Raw genomic sequence first — 17,037 nt, 5'->3', positions numbered from 1 at the left:
AAAATGATTTAGGGGTCAAAAATGACCGGACTTTCCCTTTAATCCTGGTGGCTCCGTGCAGCCAGACGATCCCTCCGTTCAAGCATCACCAGACTCTGCAACGACCACGATGATGAGGAGGAAGAGGAAGAAGAGGAGGACACACAATCATAAATTCATCACAACCGTCTATAAAAACGTCTCACACACACACATGCACACGCAGAACAGACCACACAGGACGCCGTAATGGATGAAAGGCTGTTTTATAAGTGTGTTCAGTGACAGCTCCACTTCACAGATAAGACAAATCCATCTCTGTGTGTGTGTCTGTGTGAGTCTGTGTATGTGTGTGTGTGTGTGTGTGTGTGTGGTCACAGCGGGTGCAGAGCAGCAGCTACACTAACACTGTGGCGTCTCTCGGACAAGGTGGCAGCTTGCTGTAAGAATTTATGGCGTCTTACTGATGGTGGTGTTCGTCATTGCGGCGGCGGTGTTGGTGGCGGCGAGAGGCGAAGCGTACAGGACAGAGGAGGGGGTTTGGCTTTAGTGGCTCAGCAGCGATCTATTCTAATCATATTTATTCATGACTATCCCGTTATACATAATCCACTACTATTCCTGTTCGACTGTATCCTCTGCTGTTTCGTGCTGTCGCTCATTTCTTCTCCTCTGCTTTATCTTGTGCGACTGCAAAAGAGAGAGAAAGAGAAATTTAAATGAGCGCGAGAGGCCGGTAGATCATCATCCTGTTGGAAAAAAGAAGAGAAAAAAGAAAGATAAAAACAAAACGCAGAGCTCGGGACGTTCAAACTTTAAACTGACAAATACAATAAGGTGATTTATTTTTAGCGCCCGAATTTCAGCTTCGCAAAACAAGAGGAGCTCAGTCGGAGGAAAGTTGAAGGAGATGGAGATTTGTCATGCTGAGCTTTATTGAAGGCTGTCAGAGACACGCCCCCGGGGTCGCACGCTCTCTTTACAGCTCCGACTGAGGCATTATGGGAAGAGCTACAGCAGCGTTTTTCAACTGTGGGGTCGGGACCCCACATGGGGTTGCCTGGAATTCAAATGTGGTCGCCTGTGTCTAGTAATCTTTTAACTAATTATTATTCTCTTTAAAATTATGATTAAAAACACCACACAATCTTAAAGGGATAGTTCAACATTTTGGCAAATTGGCCCATTGCCATAATCCCTATAGTCTTAGCAGTAGGTTCGTTACCTTTAATTGTCGGTGCAAGCTATTTTTAAAACGGCGGAGCAGAGCGGCAAGCTGCTCAGAGCTACGCTACGGAGGCTCATTGGATTTCTTGGTTTCCCTCATCAAACTCATCAAATACACAATCCAACAACTCCAAAACGCTCTTGTGGACAAGCCTCTGCTCCGCCGTTCTAAAAATAGCTTGCACCGACAATTAAAGACAACAAAACTACTGCTATGACTATAGGGGTTATGGCAATGGGCCAATTTGCCAAAATGTTGAACTATCCCTTTAAACAACTGTATTCTATACTTTCACTTTCTCAAATATAAATCGAGTTCAGATAAAATGCAGCATAAAAACATCTGAGCTGACGGCTGCGATCACATGACTGCACGTGATCGGGGGTCGCCAGAAATTTGTTATTTCAATATGGGGTCACGTCACGGGCCAAAAAAAGGTTGGGAACCACTGAGCTAGAGTTTTTTTTAAATTTTTTTAAGGAAGTGTGCTGTACCTCGAACCTCCAGCTTGCACTCGACCTCGTCCTGCCCGAGGTCGTTGACGGCCCTGCAGGTGTAGCGGCCGCCGTCGAACAGGCTCGGCTTGCGGATGTTCAGAGTCAACACGCCCTGGTTGTTCTGCATCAGGAACTTCGGGTCTTCACCGATGATCATGTTGTTCTTCATCCAAATGATCTTTGGCTGAGGAACAGTTGGAGGAGGAGGAGGTGAAAATTGGCGGGATGGAGGAGAGAAAAAAAAGAGGGAGGGAGTGTATAAACAGAGCGAGGGATGTTGGGAGGGGAGGAGAGTAGAGAGAGAGAGGGAAGAGGTGAAATTAGGTCAACATTTCGGCTTGACAAATCTTTGCCGATTCGACTGGATAAAAAAAAACGGAACAAAAAAAAAACAGAAACGTGTTCAAAGATGTTTCTGCTCCACCTCTTGTTCTCGCTTCAGACACAAAAATACACCTCAGCTGCAAAGGCATCAAAACCCTCCCTCACTGCTCCACACTCGCTGTTTGACACTTTAAACTCGTAGCTCGCTCGGAAAAACACAAAGCAGGAAATCTGTGGCGTGGCTGCGTGCCACGGCGACCGGGGCGGGAGGGCACGGCGTTCACAAACACGATGAGTCGGCTAACGTTGAGGGACGTTACACACTGTAAACACAGGGCTAATTAGTCGTTTTCTTCAGGTATCATGACTTCTTTATGAGTGTTTCATATAAAAACGATCCACATTTAGATGATTTTTTAGTCGGCAGATAAATATTTAATAGTTTATATTAATAGAAATGTGAGCAGCATCAAAATACACACATAGAAAATATTCAAAAATATCCTACACGTCTAAAACTAACCGGTTGTTTCTAACTAGACAAATTTAAGATAAGATAATAATCCTTTATTCAAGCCATGATGGAGAAATTCACTGTAAGTGCGTTTACATGGACCAAAATATTCCGGTTTCATTCGGTTTAAAAGCTCAAACCGAATGAAACTACTCCATATAAACACCTCATATCGAAGGAACATGCTCAAACTGAAAGAAATTTCCTTCGGTTTCAGAGAGGTCAGAGGTGGAATAAACCTTTTCTTAAACCGAAAGAAATTAAAATTCTCAGACTCATTCGGAACAAATTCAATCGGAAAGAGGAAAAAGTGTCCAAGTAAGCGCAGCTAGTGTTGCAGCAGCAGCGGATAGAGTGAAGAAATATAGAGCACAGATAATAAATATAAAAATATGAAAAGAGCAATAGTCGGAAGAAAAATACGGAAGAAACATACGTAAATATATACGGAATTTAATTGAAATATGTCTCATCAATCTTTATTACTAAGAATCTAAGTATAACAATAGTTAATAGTGTCACTATGTTACTTAAGTTGTGTTTATGTGTATTTATATATTTATACCTTGGGGTATCCGCGGACTGCACAGCTGATGGCGGTGGTGTAACCTGCGACCACACTCCTATCCACCAGGGGCGCTGTGAACTTGGGGGATCTGGCCATGTCCATCTCTTTGAAGGGTGCAGGGTTGTAGTCCAAACCTGGACGGACACACACACACACACACACACACACACACACACACACACAGAGGAGTCAGTTATTACTAGAAAAACACACACACATACTCAGAGTGAGGTGCAGACGCCGTGGTTTTTATTCCATTGGTTTAATCTAAAGCGGCGACACTGAAGAGAAGAGGAGTCTCCGTGTGAGGACGAACTGCTGCAGCTACTTGATAAGTCCAAGGAGATGAGATACAGAAGAAGACGTACAGTAAGTACAGATCTCCTTCTTGAAAATATATTCTTTACCCCATTGAAACGACTGAATTTCATAGAGAATAGTCTGAAATAAATGTTTTGTATCACGGTGACTGACTCCTGCCTGATGGAAGACGAGACGACGGCCAGAAGCTGTTGAATGAATCTGGTTTGGTTTTGGTTTAATCTCTCCTACACCAAAATATTGATCCAGGACTCTGCTCTGTGTAAAACATAGTGAATAATTAATCACCTCCTGCGTTGTTGTGCCTTCGGTTCGCCACCACGTTCTGCTGCACAAACGTGTGAATCCAAACGTGTGATTACGATTTTAATTATCTGGAGAGGTTGGTCGGGGGTGGGCTGGTGGGTGTTGAGGTGGGGGCGACTACGATCAACAACTCTCACTATTTTACAGGCCAGACTGCTCCTTGGAAAACAAAAAAATGAGACGGGCTGGTCGGCTGCCAGATCTTCTGGTGGAGTAAGCAAACGCACCAACACAACGCTACAACAACACAACAACGCTTAGCAGCATTTGGCCGGTGGCAGGTGTTAATTTCCCAGCCTGGTTGCTTTCATAATGTGCAGCCGGCATTAATGTTATTTACTATTTAATATTCTGTCAAAGAATATTTCACTTTAGTGAATAAATTAATCTCTCCATGTGAAGTTTGAGTCAACAAAGTGGTAAAAATCAAAACAAGTTGGATTTTATTTCATGTGCTATGTTATTAAAGGGGACATATTATGGAAATATCACTTTTTGAAGGCTCTTTAACATATATTTGGATGTTTTTCTTGCCTTCCAGCCGCCAAAATGTGAGAACTGATTTTAAAAAACCTGTAATATTTGGGGATCCTGAGGTTAAAATCCATGTTGTACGAGTTGTTCCCGATTGTCTTCCAGTGATGTAACTAGGATTCAAATTTGCATAATACCACCCCTACCTGGTACCAGTAGAAGGGGCGGGGCAAGCAGTGGTTCATTTGCATTTAAAGGGACAGGCACTGAAACCAGCTGCTCTGAACAGGGCTGTTTTTAGTGTTTGAAAAGAGCTGTGATGTTTGATCCTTGGGGTATTTTGACTGAAGCATGTCACAGACATGTCTTAAGGACGCCTGGGAACTATTTTAATTTGTGGAAAAGGGACATAATATGTCTCCTTTAAATATTGCTCCTCTTGGTGTTGTGTGTACTGTGTTGTTCATTGAACGCACCACAAAGCATCGTGCAGCTTTAAAGGAATAGTTCACCAAAAAATGAAATTCAGTCATTATTGACTCACCTACATAGGGATATAGTCCAGAGTTTACTTGAAATGACGTAATTTAGGGCATTTTTACAGCACTTTGAGGAATAAAAAACTACTCCGGAGTATTCATCAGCAAGAGGTGAACTATTCCTTTAACCCTCCTCTTGCATCGGTGTTGTGTTGTGTTTGGGTGCGCGGCGCTCTGCAGGGGGCTCATTACCTGTTTTGGTGATGGCGGCCGTGTTCTTGCTGATTCCGGCGTCGTCGCTGAGGCCGCAGATGTTTTCGCTGAACACTCGAAAGGAATACTCGTTCCCCATGACCAGGTCAGACACGGTGCAGCTGGGCCTGCGGTTGTGCTCATAGACCGTGAACCAATCCTGATGTGTGTGTGTGTGTGTGTGTGTGTGTGTGTGTGAGAGAGAGAGAGAGAGAGAGAGAGGTTCAGAGAGGCTTAGAGCCGAGCCTGAGATCTGGATAAGCTGGAGAAGCTTCTGTCCCCCAGTATCCATGTCCATGTCCTCATCCACCGTCCGCTCCATTCATAAAACATAACGACCATGACGGTTGAGTCAGGCTCTGCAGCTCAGTGACAAACCTCCCCCTCCCCCTCCCCCTCTGTGTAGGTGCCAATAGAAACATCAAAATAACACTGATACAAGTTCTGTTTATCTTTCTGCTCCACTCTCATCTCTGCCAACTACAAACGATCAATGCCACGATTTATTAGACACCGTCTCATCTAAGGATGGGAACAAGCACTCAAATAATCCTCGTCGCTGACCACGATCACAGCCACAAGCAGGAAAAACGACGCCTGGAAATACTTTGACAAAACCAGATGACGATACTGTGAAATGCACGATTTGTGACGCTAAAGTTGCATCACAGAAAAACTAATCAGCGTTTAACCACCTGCAGACGGACGTACCACATTGTTATTTATTTATAATAACTTTGAGTTGATGATTGAGAATTTAAAAAGTTACAGTCTATTCGGTCAGTTTGTAAGTGCATCTGAAATCATTTGGTTTCCATCATCATTGGCTCTTTATTTACATAAATGTGAAAGTATCAGAGTTAAAAACAACAGCCCTGGTCTGGTCAGGTCGGGCTATTATAACATAAAAAATATATTTATTTAAATACTGTAAGAGCTGTCAAAATAACACATTGATTTAAATTAATAAAAATAATTTTGACCTACGTCACTGAAACCATTCCAGTTTTGTGGAATACACTTTTTTATTTTTCTCTAAACCAGCGAGATTTGTGAAATATTGAGCACTTGTTCATAAAATAATGAGAATACGCCCATATTGAAATTGATGAAAAAGCCCATCTCCTATTTTGAATACTGTACCCATTTAAAGTTTGTGATGCGTTCACATAGCGTGGAAAATATCAGTGCAGCTGCGTTGTGTAGAACAGTTCTTGTTCTCTCTAACATTAACTAATTAATTACTAATAATCTGAACCGATAATGTGCAAATTCAGATTCTTTCAAATTTTATATATTTTTTTATTTTTATTTTTTTGATCAGTGTTCATGTGATTGTCAGATTATTACTGTAATCACATCTCACATCTGTCAGTTAAATCCAGACTGACTGGTTATTTAAGACGAGATAAAACAAACAACACGCTGATACTGTATGAAACTAAAACTAAATGAATCTGCAGAGAGCGTTGCACCAACCTCGTTTCACTCCGTTAAGAAGCTTTACATAAAAAACACTCAGACTTCAGCTGAACCTGAACGCACCATCTCCAGCTCACACGTACCTTAGTCTTCTTGTCAGCCTTCTGAATGGTGTAGCCGATAATCTCGCAGTTGCCGTCGTCTTTCGGCGGCTTCCACTCCAACGCAGCGTTGAAGCCCCACACGTCTGTCACATGCACGGCGATGGGAGGTCCCGGCTTTTCTGGATGGGATTGTGAGAGGAGGCAAAGAGTGGAAGAGACGAGAGTTGAGGAAGGGTTTTTTCGTGCCAGAGACAAGTTCATTAGACAGTCACAAGCAGCAGAGGAGAGGAGAGAGGAGAACACACTGTACAGCCGGTGGAGATAACTAACTCCTTCTCCCCGGCTGGAGAGAGAGATGCAGGAGAAAGCTTTTTAGAGGCAGAGGAGAGGATTGATTAACAGATCTGGAGCAGAGGAAGTCCCATAGAGAGAAAGAAATCTACACTTGCAGCAGAGGAGATTTGGCAAAAAAAAAAAGACAGATTAGCAGAGCAAAAGACAAAGGTTCAGGGAAGAAGTCGGCGATAGATGCATGCAAGAGTGGAAAAACTGTGTTGGCACTGAGCTGGAGAACTGAGAAATCACAGCTGTGGATTATAATAGAGAAGAATAAAGCGTGTGTGTGTGTTTATCAGCGACGCCTCTGTGTGGCCCGAGCTGTGCAGAAATACTGTACAACATAGTAATGTATTTGTCATTAATCTTTCTACTGTACAGAACTGTGAGCAGGAGCTACAACAGTTTGTGTCTGTTAATCCCTCCTGCACTGTCTCCTGCTGAAAGAGTGCGGTGACACATGGAGGAGGAGGAGGAGGACGAGGCTGATCAGAGGAGCTGCAGCCTCTCATTAGCTCAACTTTCCCAGCAGAGGAAGTGACAGAGTAGCCCTCAAAATCCAGGCCTAATCCCAGTCTACACGCAAATAATCCCAGCAGAGCCCCGCCGCCAAATAATCCACCTCGGGTCGGGGAGGTGGAGAGGTGGAGACCGACCGTGAGATGAGGAGCAGCGAGCTGGCGGGTCGCTGAGGTGGCGGTGGCGGTGGCAGCGCAAGGAGCAGGGATTACGAATCAGAGCTTTGATGATTTTCTACTTTGAGTCACAGATTCTTAGGAGGATGAAATTAGGAATTATCATCAAAAAAAAAAAAACTTGTGACATGTGACACAGATTTGGCCTCGAGCCGTGATCCCCCTCCAAACAGGTTATTAAAGGGATAGTTCACCCAAAATTGAAATTTCACTCATTATCTACTCACCCTCATGTCGACTAAGGGCTGGGAGAAGTTTCAGATTCCTCCGTGGCTTCTCTGAGTTACAGGGGGTCTCGGCGTAGCAGTGCATGTCCATATAACGGTTGCAAATGGATATTGAAGCCCCGAAATGCGAAATTGTCCCGAAAAAAATTAAATAAGTCTATTTTTCAAGCTTGTTTGCAGCGGAAGCTCCTCTTCCCAGTTTGTCCAATTAAGAGGAGCTTCAAGAAGCTTCCGCTACAAAACAAGCTTGAAAAATAGACTTATTTAATTGTTTTTCGGGACAATTTCGCATTTCGGGGCTTCAATACAAGACGGACATCACATACGAGCAGCATGGAGGTATTTGGATGTTTTTTGGTGTGTCTTTTTGTTACGAAGACAGTTGGTATCCATTTGCAACCGTTATATGGACATGCACTGTTACGCCGAGACCCCCTGTAACTCAGAGAAGCCACGGAGGACTCTGAAACTTCTCCCAGCCCTTAGTCGACATGAGGGTGAGTAGATAATGAGTGAAATTTCAATTTTGGGTGAACTATCCCTTTAACACCATCACACATGAGGCTCTAATCTTAATGAGAGAAATACAGGAAGTGTTGACGTGGCGTTCACTGACCTACGACCTGGATGTGTATGTCGGCGCTGTCCGACATGTTCTCGATCTGGACGTGCAGCGTGTACTTCCCGGAGTGGGCTCGCTCCGACGTGCGGATGAAGAGGATGCTGTCCACCTCGCTGATGCGGGTTCCCACCGATTTATCCTCCAGCGGGGCGTCGTCTTTCAGCCAGGTGACGACGGGGCGGGGCTTCCCCTGCAGGTGCATGGACAGGAAGAAGACAGAGGAATAAAGGAGAGAGATATTTGATCAGTGTGAGACTTCTTAATAGGACTAGTTGTTATAGTGTGAACTGGATAAGAGACTTTTAATTCACTTGTAACAGCAGCAGAGAAGTAAACAACAAGCCAAAGTAAATAATTTAAAATTTGATTCAATGCTTTTTGACTTTAGATGTTGTCAAAATATATTAAAATTATGAAAATAAGGTGATTTTCTTTGTTTATTATAACGTTTATATCACATGATTCAGATATTATTGCAAATATGAACTGTTAGCTTAGCATTCCTCTTTGTGTGTGTGTGTGTGTCTCCAGAAACTCTTCTGTTGAGTTGTGAGTTTTTGCAGTGTACGTGTTCTCTGAATTTGTAGCATGTTTAATCAGCAGTTAATAGCAGTGGGACCTCTGTAAACATTGCATTTACATTTGAATTAAGCTTAGAAGTCATAAAAAACAGGTGTAAAAGTTAAGTAGGGTAAAAAATAATTATTTACATGGCTATTTTATATCGTAATATATTTGATACTTTGAGAGCCTCTGTATTACCAGAATTAACATTACTTCCTTCAATCTTAAGTTTTTTAGTAACTTGATGACATCTGTTCTTATATGTAATCAATAATTGTTGTGAAACCACGCCCACTTCCTGTTTAAATCTGGATACAGACACTGACATCTCTGCTCCAAACTCTGGGTGTGAGTCAGTTTCATCATGTTTTGTCTGTGGGCTGTTTTGGGGGGGGGGGGACGTCCTGTCCTGTCTTCTCGTGTCCTGCTTCAACACATCTCATCTTTTAGTCGGAAGACATTTTCCATCTCGAGTGGCGTCCGTCCACGGCGCCGTGGGTGCTCGTCTGTCCCAGGAGAGCGCTGTGAAGCCACGTCCTCCCGTCTCCGAATCCTCTTTTCATCTCACTTCTTCAAAAGCCAGCGCAGCCGAGGCTCACTGTCTCTTGTCTATTTTTATTTAGAACAATGCCCCCCTCTCCTCCTCCTCCTCTTTGCTCCTCGTGCTTTGCTTCTCTTCACCATTACAACAATTTGCAAGCTGCTGTCAAACGATGTGATGCTCCCCGTGCCCTTTGAGCTCAGGCTCCCTCTGTTACTCGCAGGGTTTACAGAGCTCATTTGCATTTCAGAGGGAGAAGAGGGAAAACTGCCCTATCAGATTGCAGCAGAGAGGATGTCTTCAACTGTTATTTGGTTATTTCCACTATGGAGAACAAGTAAAAGTGCATTTGGACGCGTTACAGGAAAAACTATGGGCAGACGACGAGATTTAAAACAGGCTGTTTTAAATCACGTCTTCTTGCCCCAGTTGAGTTTTGACTTCAAATAAACCACTTCTCCTGACTTCACTTGTAAACCCCTGTGCTGTGCGATGACCTATTTTAATGTGCATCATGGAGTGGCTTTTTAGGCTCCTGCTGCATTTTGACCACTTTTCAAATAAACCCAAATTTTTTTTTTTTTTGTTTGTTTTTTTTTGCAATGCTTCACAGTCTGATGTGGCCGTTTAGCACAAGGTCAGTGTGAGTGAGAAAGAACAACCTTGTAATCTTTAAGCACCTTGTACGGCAGCGGCTCGGCAGGGCTCGATTTTTCACTCTGCTTGTTGCAAATCTGCTCTGAATAATCAAAAATCGACCCGAGGAGGAGGAGGAAGAGGAGGAAAATAAATAGATAAATAAATAAAAAGCAGGAGCTTGGCCGGACTCGGACTCACTAACCTGGAAGGGGATGACTATGTTCACCTTCTCGCCTACACGCGTGATGAGTTTGGTTCTCAGATGTCGAGGCAGGCGGATCTTTGGGGACTCTGGGTGGTGGAGGGGACAGAGAGCAGAGGAGGAGATAAGTGGAGGCTGTGGGTGAAGTGTACAGTATGTTAAAGTTACCGAGATGTGAAAATATTTCAATATATACAGGGATTTCACTGCTGCTAAGACCCAGTAGTGAATTTGATACTTAGTGGTTGTACTGGTACCAAACTGGTTTCCTGTTAGAGCCAAAAAGGTCCATAATGTAACCTCTCTTGTGCTTTTATTTTGAAAACCAAAAGTTATCTCAGTGTCTTTCTACGGGGGAGAATACGTCAGTCCGACTGCCCAAAAGCCCATTTCTCCAACTACCCATTAATCCAACTTATTCTAGAGGGCTATGGTAAATGGGAAGTCGGACAAATGGACGCAAAAATATAGAAATGTATGGTCGGTCGCCATGCGCCCCTTTTTACGTCTCTATCAGGCTTCATTTTGGAGCTTTAGCTTCAGGTCAGTGAGCCAATCAGATAAGAGGAAGCTCTGAGCCTTGTGTTGTGACATCACAACGTCACAGGAAGACCTGATGGCTGGTTTTAAGGCTCAGTTTCTGAATACAGGCTGTGTGCATTTCTCTGTGGACTGAGGCTTTGATGCTTTCACAGTATTAATATAGAACCTAGAGCTGCTTTATAATCAGACTACACATGGACATCTACCTTTATACTGTATGGAGCTTTAACACAAACATCTACCTTTATTCTGAAGGAACTTTAATACAAACATCTACCTTTATACTGTATGGAGCTTTAACACAAACATCTACATTTATAATATTATAATGGGCATTTAACGGATGTGGATATTAGATATTTTGCATATGAAATACATATTCTGTTAAAAGACAGACAGACAGGGGACCTCAAACATGTATCTGACCCATGATCTCTCTGATAGTGACGGCCTGGCCCAGCGTGGCGGGGGGGCTGCGGCCGGCGATGTTGACCGCCACCACTCTGAACAGCATCTTCTCCCCCACTGGGAGACCCTTCACCCTGTACATGGTCTTGGACACCGGCTCCTCGTTAGCCTGCACCCACTGGTCGCCTGAGGTGAAAGAGTCGGATCAGAAGAGGAGGAGGTTGGGGGGGAAACAGATCAGAGACAAACAGAACCAGAGATGTTCTGGTTTTCTGGTTTTGGGATTATTTTAAGAAGTTTGTTAGAAAGGTGTGAATTTTGTTCACTTTTTAAAATCCAACTCCCAACACTTACTGTTTCTATACCAAATACCAAAATTTACAGTCCAACTTCAGCATAATATCAGTGTATTACAGTGATAACGAGGCCAAATTTACCACTTGAACTTCTTGGTACTTTATGAAACAATGCGGTTCTCGTTTCTACCTGGTACCTACTAGTTTTGCCAAATGACATGATAATTTAAAGCTGTAACTAGTTAGCTTTCACTGACATTAGGCTAAAAAAAACTAAAACATGTCTATACCATGAAATGATGCTCAAACACTGGGGCTAAAGGGACTAAAGCTAAAACCTGCACAGCTGATTTTATTCAACAAACTCAAACGTATTATTATATAAATGCAATGATATTCTCTGTCCTGGTTTTTAAAGTTAAGCTTATCTAAACTTTAGCTTGTTTTGCTAATGGCTGCAGCTGATATTAGCATAGATTAGCACACTGTTTTATCCATTTTTGTTTTTATTCTTTTACTATTTTTGGTTAAGAAAAGACCACGATGGAAAACTCTTAAAACTCAAACAAAATATTTAATCTATTGATTCCCTCTGCATTTGTTATGTGATTGGATATGTACTGTAATGTTTGTTGAGCGTGTGTGACTGGACGATCAATGTTTCAGAAAGTGGTTTATCGACTTTGGGGCCATTTCTTAAAAAAAAAACCCAGTCCTAGCTAGGTACAAAACTAAAACATCTAAAAAAAAAAAGAAAAAGAAGACGACAAAGAAAGTTGTGCTGGAGAAGAATAAACATGAACCAAAAAGGTTTTTCTTTTCTCACCACCTTAATTAACTAATCACCCTAAAGTAATACAGATCTATGATGCATTAATAATCAATTTAATGCTTTGCAGATTTAATGCCGCCGTTAGTTACAAACGATAAACCCTCGATCCCACCGCCATCACTGTGAAGTGGTTTTTCTATTTCTCGCAGTATATTTACTTCCTTCCTTGCAGTACTCGATGATGTATCCGTCTATGCCGCCCGCTCCGATTTTCTCCGGAGGACGCCACTTGAGTGCGCAGGTAGTGTCTGTCACATCTTCCACCATGAGACGAGTGGGCTCGCCGGTGGGGGCTGAGAGAGACAGGAGCTAATTAATACGTTAATACCCAGTGTAAATGGGATGGGAGGCAGGTTAAGCTGCCTCGATGAGCATTGTGTGCGCAACCTCTGTTAATTAACCATTCTGCTAATGACAAATGGCAACGCACCAATGGGCATGAAGGGCTTAGAGCTTGCACTGGGCTGAGAGATGCCGATGCCGTTGACTGCAAACACTCTCATCTCATAAAGAACGCCCTCAATCATCTTCTTCGCCTCGTACGTGGTCGACTCGTAAACATCAAAGTTGAGCCTGGTCCATCTGGACGAGCCGATCTTCTTCCTCTCCATCAGATACCCTGAAAGGAGACGATAACTTTACATTGGAGTTCTTTAATTTAAAAAAAAGCAGCTTGGCGTCGGCGTTGTCTCTTGGAAAGGAGTTCAAAAACATTCTGCGCTATAATAAATAAACACAGAGGCGTCTAAACTGCTGTTTTCCCCCCGCCCTCCCTTCCTCCTCGTCCCCCCGGGGGAGGAAGAGACATCAGATGTGAGCGTTAGATGCCGTGTGTGTGTGTGTGTGTGTGTTGTGTTTCATGGTTTTACCTTTAACGGGAACTCCGCCGTCAAACGAGGGAGCGTCCCATGTGATCATGGCAGAGTCCTCGCCAACTGACGCGCATTTGACGTTCTCAGGAGGGTTGGGCACATCTGGAGAGGCAGGTTACAGTTGGAGATGGAGAAGAGAGGGGAGATGAAACAGAGAGAGAAATGAGGGAGTGAGAGGAAGTGGATTATCAGGCAGATGTTGAAGTTAAACCTCTTTCTTTTTTGTAACTAACTCAAACATTTTCTTCTTTCTCGTCCTATTTGGATAAGAAAGTGGTAAATGGTTTCATATAGAGGCTTTAACTTACATAACTGGGGAGTTCAGTTTCTTGCTGAAAGACACCTTGAATAACAAATTGGAGCAGATGGAAATCAAACCACTGACCCTATAATTAGTGGAGGAGCTGATCTTCCTCCTGAACCATTAAGTTCCCAGATTTTACTCTTCTTTTATGTTTAATTTGAGGTTTCGAGCCATAAGAATACATATTTATGGTTTTAGGAATTTAAAACGTGTGGTATAAAACATTCAGAGAAACCAAATCCTGCATGTGTTGGTTGGTGGGTCCAGGTGGGCGGGGCTTGGTGGCTGCTTTGTTGTGACATCACAAAGTTACAGGAAGTACTGACAGCTGGTTTTAAGGCTCAGTTTCTGAATTGAGGCTGTTTGCATTTCTATGTTACTCAATGCTTTGATACTTTAGCATAATTATTATGCAACCTAAATCTGCTCTATAATCACAAAAGACATGGACATCTACCTACATACAATATGGGACCTTTAAGTGTTTTATCAAATCAATTTTATATTATTTTGAATTATTTTTTACAGCATTACAGTCACTGGTTATTATTCATGTCATTTTATTCTTGAATGAGCTTAAAGGGATAGTTCAACATTTTGGCAAATTGGCCCATTGCCATAATTGCTATAGTCATAGCAGTAGGTTCATTACCTTTAATTGTCGGTGTAAGCTATTTTCAGTACGGCGGAGCGCAGCAGCTGGCTGCTCAGAGCTACGCTATGGAGGCTAACGGAATTTCTTGGTTTCCCTCATTAAACTCATCAAATACAAAATCCCAAAACTCCACAGCGCTTTTGTAGACAAGTTGTGAGCTGCACAACCACCACGCTATGAGATAATGACGGAACGATACGAAACAGAGCCGTTTTCGAGGTAAATTCATACAAAACCGCTGATGTGCGTTGCCTTCAGGGGCAGTTATTCAGCAAGCAGTCTCCGTATTTACCCTGTATTTACCCTGTATTTACCCTGTATTTACCTCGAAAACGGCTCTGTTTCGTATCGTTCCGTCATTATCTCATAGCGTGGTGGTTGTGCAGGTCACAACTTGTCTACAAAAGCGCTGTGGAGTTTTGGGATGTTGAATTTGATGAGTTTAATGAGGGAAACCAAGAAATTCCCTTAGCCTCTGTAGTGTAGCTCTGAGCAGCCTGCTGCTGCGCTCCGCCGTACTGAAAATAGCTTACACCTACAATTAAAGGTAATGAACCTACTGCTATGACTATAGCGATTATGGCAATGAGCCAATTTGCCAAAATGTTGAACTATCCCTTTAAGCAGAGCTAAAATTAGTAGGCTATATAATTATTACATTTTAAATTATACACATTTTTGTTCTGTTTGTTTGGACTTTTTAAACATGCTCATATTGAACATCCTGCCTGAACCGACTGATATCAAAGTTAATCTGTCCTGATTACGGGGTAATTCTCACATCTAACTGCACAAATGCACAACAATAAACAAACCAATGATGATTATCTATCTCACGTTTTAAGTTTTGCTCTGAATAAGTAGTTTTAGAACATTTAAATATTCGGTGCACAAAATATCTGAAAGCACCACTGCCTTCAACATGCAAAATTCAGATGATGCAGGGGTTTTTTGGATTATCAGTATTTCCCTGTCGTTACCCGGTCTCAGCTCAGAAACTTCCAGAGACAGGAAGTGAAAATGAGAGGAAGCCACTGACCCACGATCTTGACGAAGAGCTCGGCCTTGTCCTCTCCGGCCGGGTTGTTCACGGTGATGGAGTAGTGGCCCTCGTCCTCCTTCTCCGCCCCCTCTATCACGAAGCTGCTCAGGGTCTTCCTGGTCTCCACGCGCACCCGTCCCTCGGCCTCAGACACCACCTATCACCACGGAGACGGAGACGGAGACGGAGACGGAGACGGAGACGGGACAGAACAAAGGACACACACACAGCTGCTGGTGATTCAACCTCCACACTCCAGTTCATGTCTCATTCTTCCTTCTGCTCGGTGACTAACGGCTGGATGCTCTGACTGACGCACACAGGTAAATGTATCTGACGTGAGTGTGTGTGTTTGTGAGTGAGTGTGTGTGAGGAGACAGTCCTCACTTGGTCTCCTTTCATCCAGCACACAGTCGGCGCCGGCTCTCCTGTGATCTCAACGTCAAGGCGGAGTTTGTTCCCGGCCACCACGGTGATGGTGTTCTTGCTGCCGGTGCCGCTGGTGTCCAGGTGGATCTTGGGAGGATCTTTGGGAGGAAGAGGAGGAGGAGTGAGGTCAGAGAACAAGTTAAAGGAGCTTTTGTATGTATGAAATGTATGTAAATGCAAGTATAAGTCACCAGAGACTAAGGAATCGTGTTAATTTGAAGCACTGAAAACTGATAATAATAATAATACAGCTAGAATATTCACATTTAAAGGGATACTTCACCCAAAATCAATAATTCACCAATCATCTACTCACCGTCATGCCAAGGAAGGGTTTGGAGAACTTTCAGACTCATCAAAACGCTTTAGGAGTTCCAGGGGGGGTCCGGCTGACAACGGGTTTTCATATAATGGCGGCGGATAGAGTTCACTTTTGAATCGTCCAAAACACAAACTATGAAACATCCAGATACCTCCATACTGCTCGTCTGTACTGACCCAAGTGTCCTGAAGCCGCCACATGGAAAAGTTTTTTGGAAAAAATTAATGTGATCTCTGTTTTTATCCTTGTTGTAGTAGTAGCTCCCAGTGGCTGCACGAGATTTGCTGCCAGATGTTCTTCCATGTTTACATCAAACATCCAATGGTTCAGAACGACGAACGAACATCTCGCAGCAAATTTCGCGCATGCGCACAAACATCAACAGAGTCACTGGGAGCTACTGCTACAACAAGGATAAAACAGAGATCAAATTAATTTTTTCCAAACAACTTTTTCATGTGGCGGCTTCAGGACACTTGGGTCAGTACAGACGAGCAGTATGGAGGTATCTGGATGTTTCATAGTGTGTGTTTTGGACGATTCAAAAGTGAACTCTATCCGCCGCCATTATATGAAAATCCATTGCCAGCCGGACCCCCGCTGGAACTTCAAAAGAGTTTTGATGACTCCTAAAGTTCTCCGAACCCTTCCTTGGTATGACGGTGAGTAGAAAATTGGTGTTTCCTATGCAAATTGGTCTATCGCTCCTTTAATGAGGCTCCAGCATGGTTTCTGGGTGTTTACATTTTGTGCCCACTCAGCATCTTTCTGAAGTGTTACACGCAATCTATCCAAAAAAAATCCCCTTTTTAGGCTTTTTCAATACTTTTATACTTATCAATACTTCTGATATCAAACGTGTCTGTTTTAGGATCAATTCTCATATTTACACTTGACACTAAGTAGTTAAAGTTCCTTTGCTGTTTATTTGTGTGTGACAACAGGAACAATGTTGATGATGAAAATCAGATTTGCTTTTCATGAGCAGAAAACTGTTATCAGCAACTTTTTTTCTGTGACATCACTGACGGTGTGATTTA

At 43.0% G+C, this 17,037-nt stretch overlaps 1 protein-coding gene across 6 annotated transcripts in view; it reads right to left on the bottom strand.

Moving 5' to 3' along the window:
- Positions 1-235: 235 nt before the first annotated feature.
- mybpc2a (myosin binding protein Ca) overlaps positions 236-17,037 on the bottom strand; it is a 68,167-nt gene continuing 51,365 nt past the window's right edge. For all 6 annotated transcript variants that reach the window (XM_085783583.1, XM_085783584.1, XM_085783586.1 and 3 more), the window contains 13 exons: positions 15,634-15,773; positions 15,244-15,403; positions 13,243-13,347; positions 12,804-12,992; positions 12,532-12,666; positions 11,264-11,431; positions 10,295-10,383; positions 8,343-8,538; positions 6,508-6,647; positions 4,943-5,102; positions 3,108-3,244; positions 1,702-1,888; positions 236-669 (listed from right to left, as the gene is read on the bottom strand). In XM_085783583.1, coding sequence (XP_085639709.1) covers positions 638-669; positions 1,702-1,888; positions 3,108-3,244; positions 4,943-5,102; positions 6,508-6,647; positions 8,343-8,538; positions 10,295-10,383; positions 11,264-11,431; positions 12,532-12,666; positions 12,804-12,992; positions 13,243-13,347; positions 15,244-15,403; positions 15,634-15,773 — 1,838 coding nt within the window. In that variant the 3' untranslated portion in view covers positions 236-637. The remainder of the gene's footprint in view (positions 670-1,701; positions 1,889-3,107; positions 3,245-4,942; positions 5,103-6,507; positions 6,648-8,342; positions 8,539-10,294; positions 10,384-11,263; positions 11,432-12,531; positions 12,667-12,803; positions 12,993-13,242; positions 13,348-15,243; positions 15,404-15,633; positions 15,774-17,037) is intronic.

This window comes from Trachurus japonicus, chromosome 8 (genome assembly GCF_045865225.1).
Source record: "Trachurus japonicus isolate A0001 chromosome 8, Traja_1.0".
In the NCBI taxonomy this organism is placed as follows: domain Eukaryota; kingdom Metazoa; phylum Chordata; class Actinopteri; order Carangiformes; family Carangidae; genus Trachurus; species Trachurus japonicus.
This window is presented reverse-complemented; position numbering and strand designations above follow the sequence as displayed.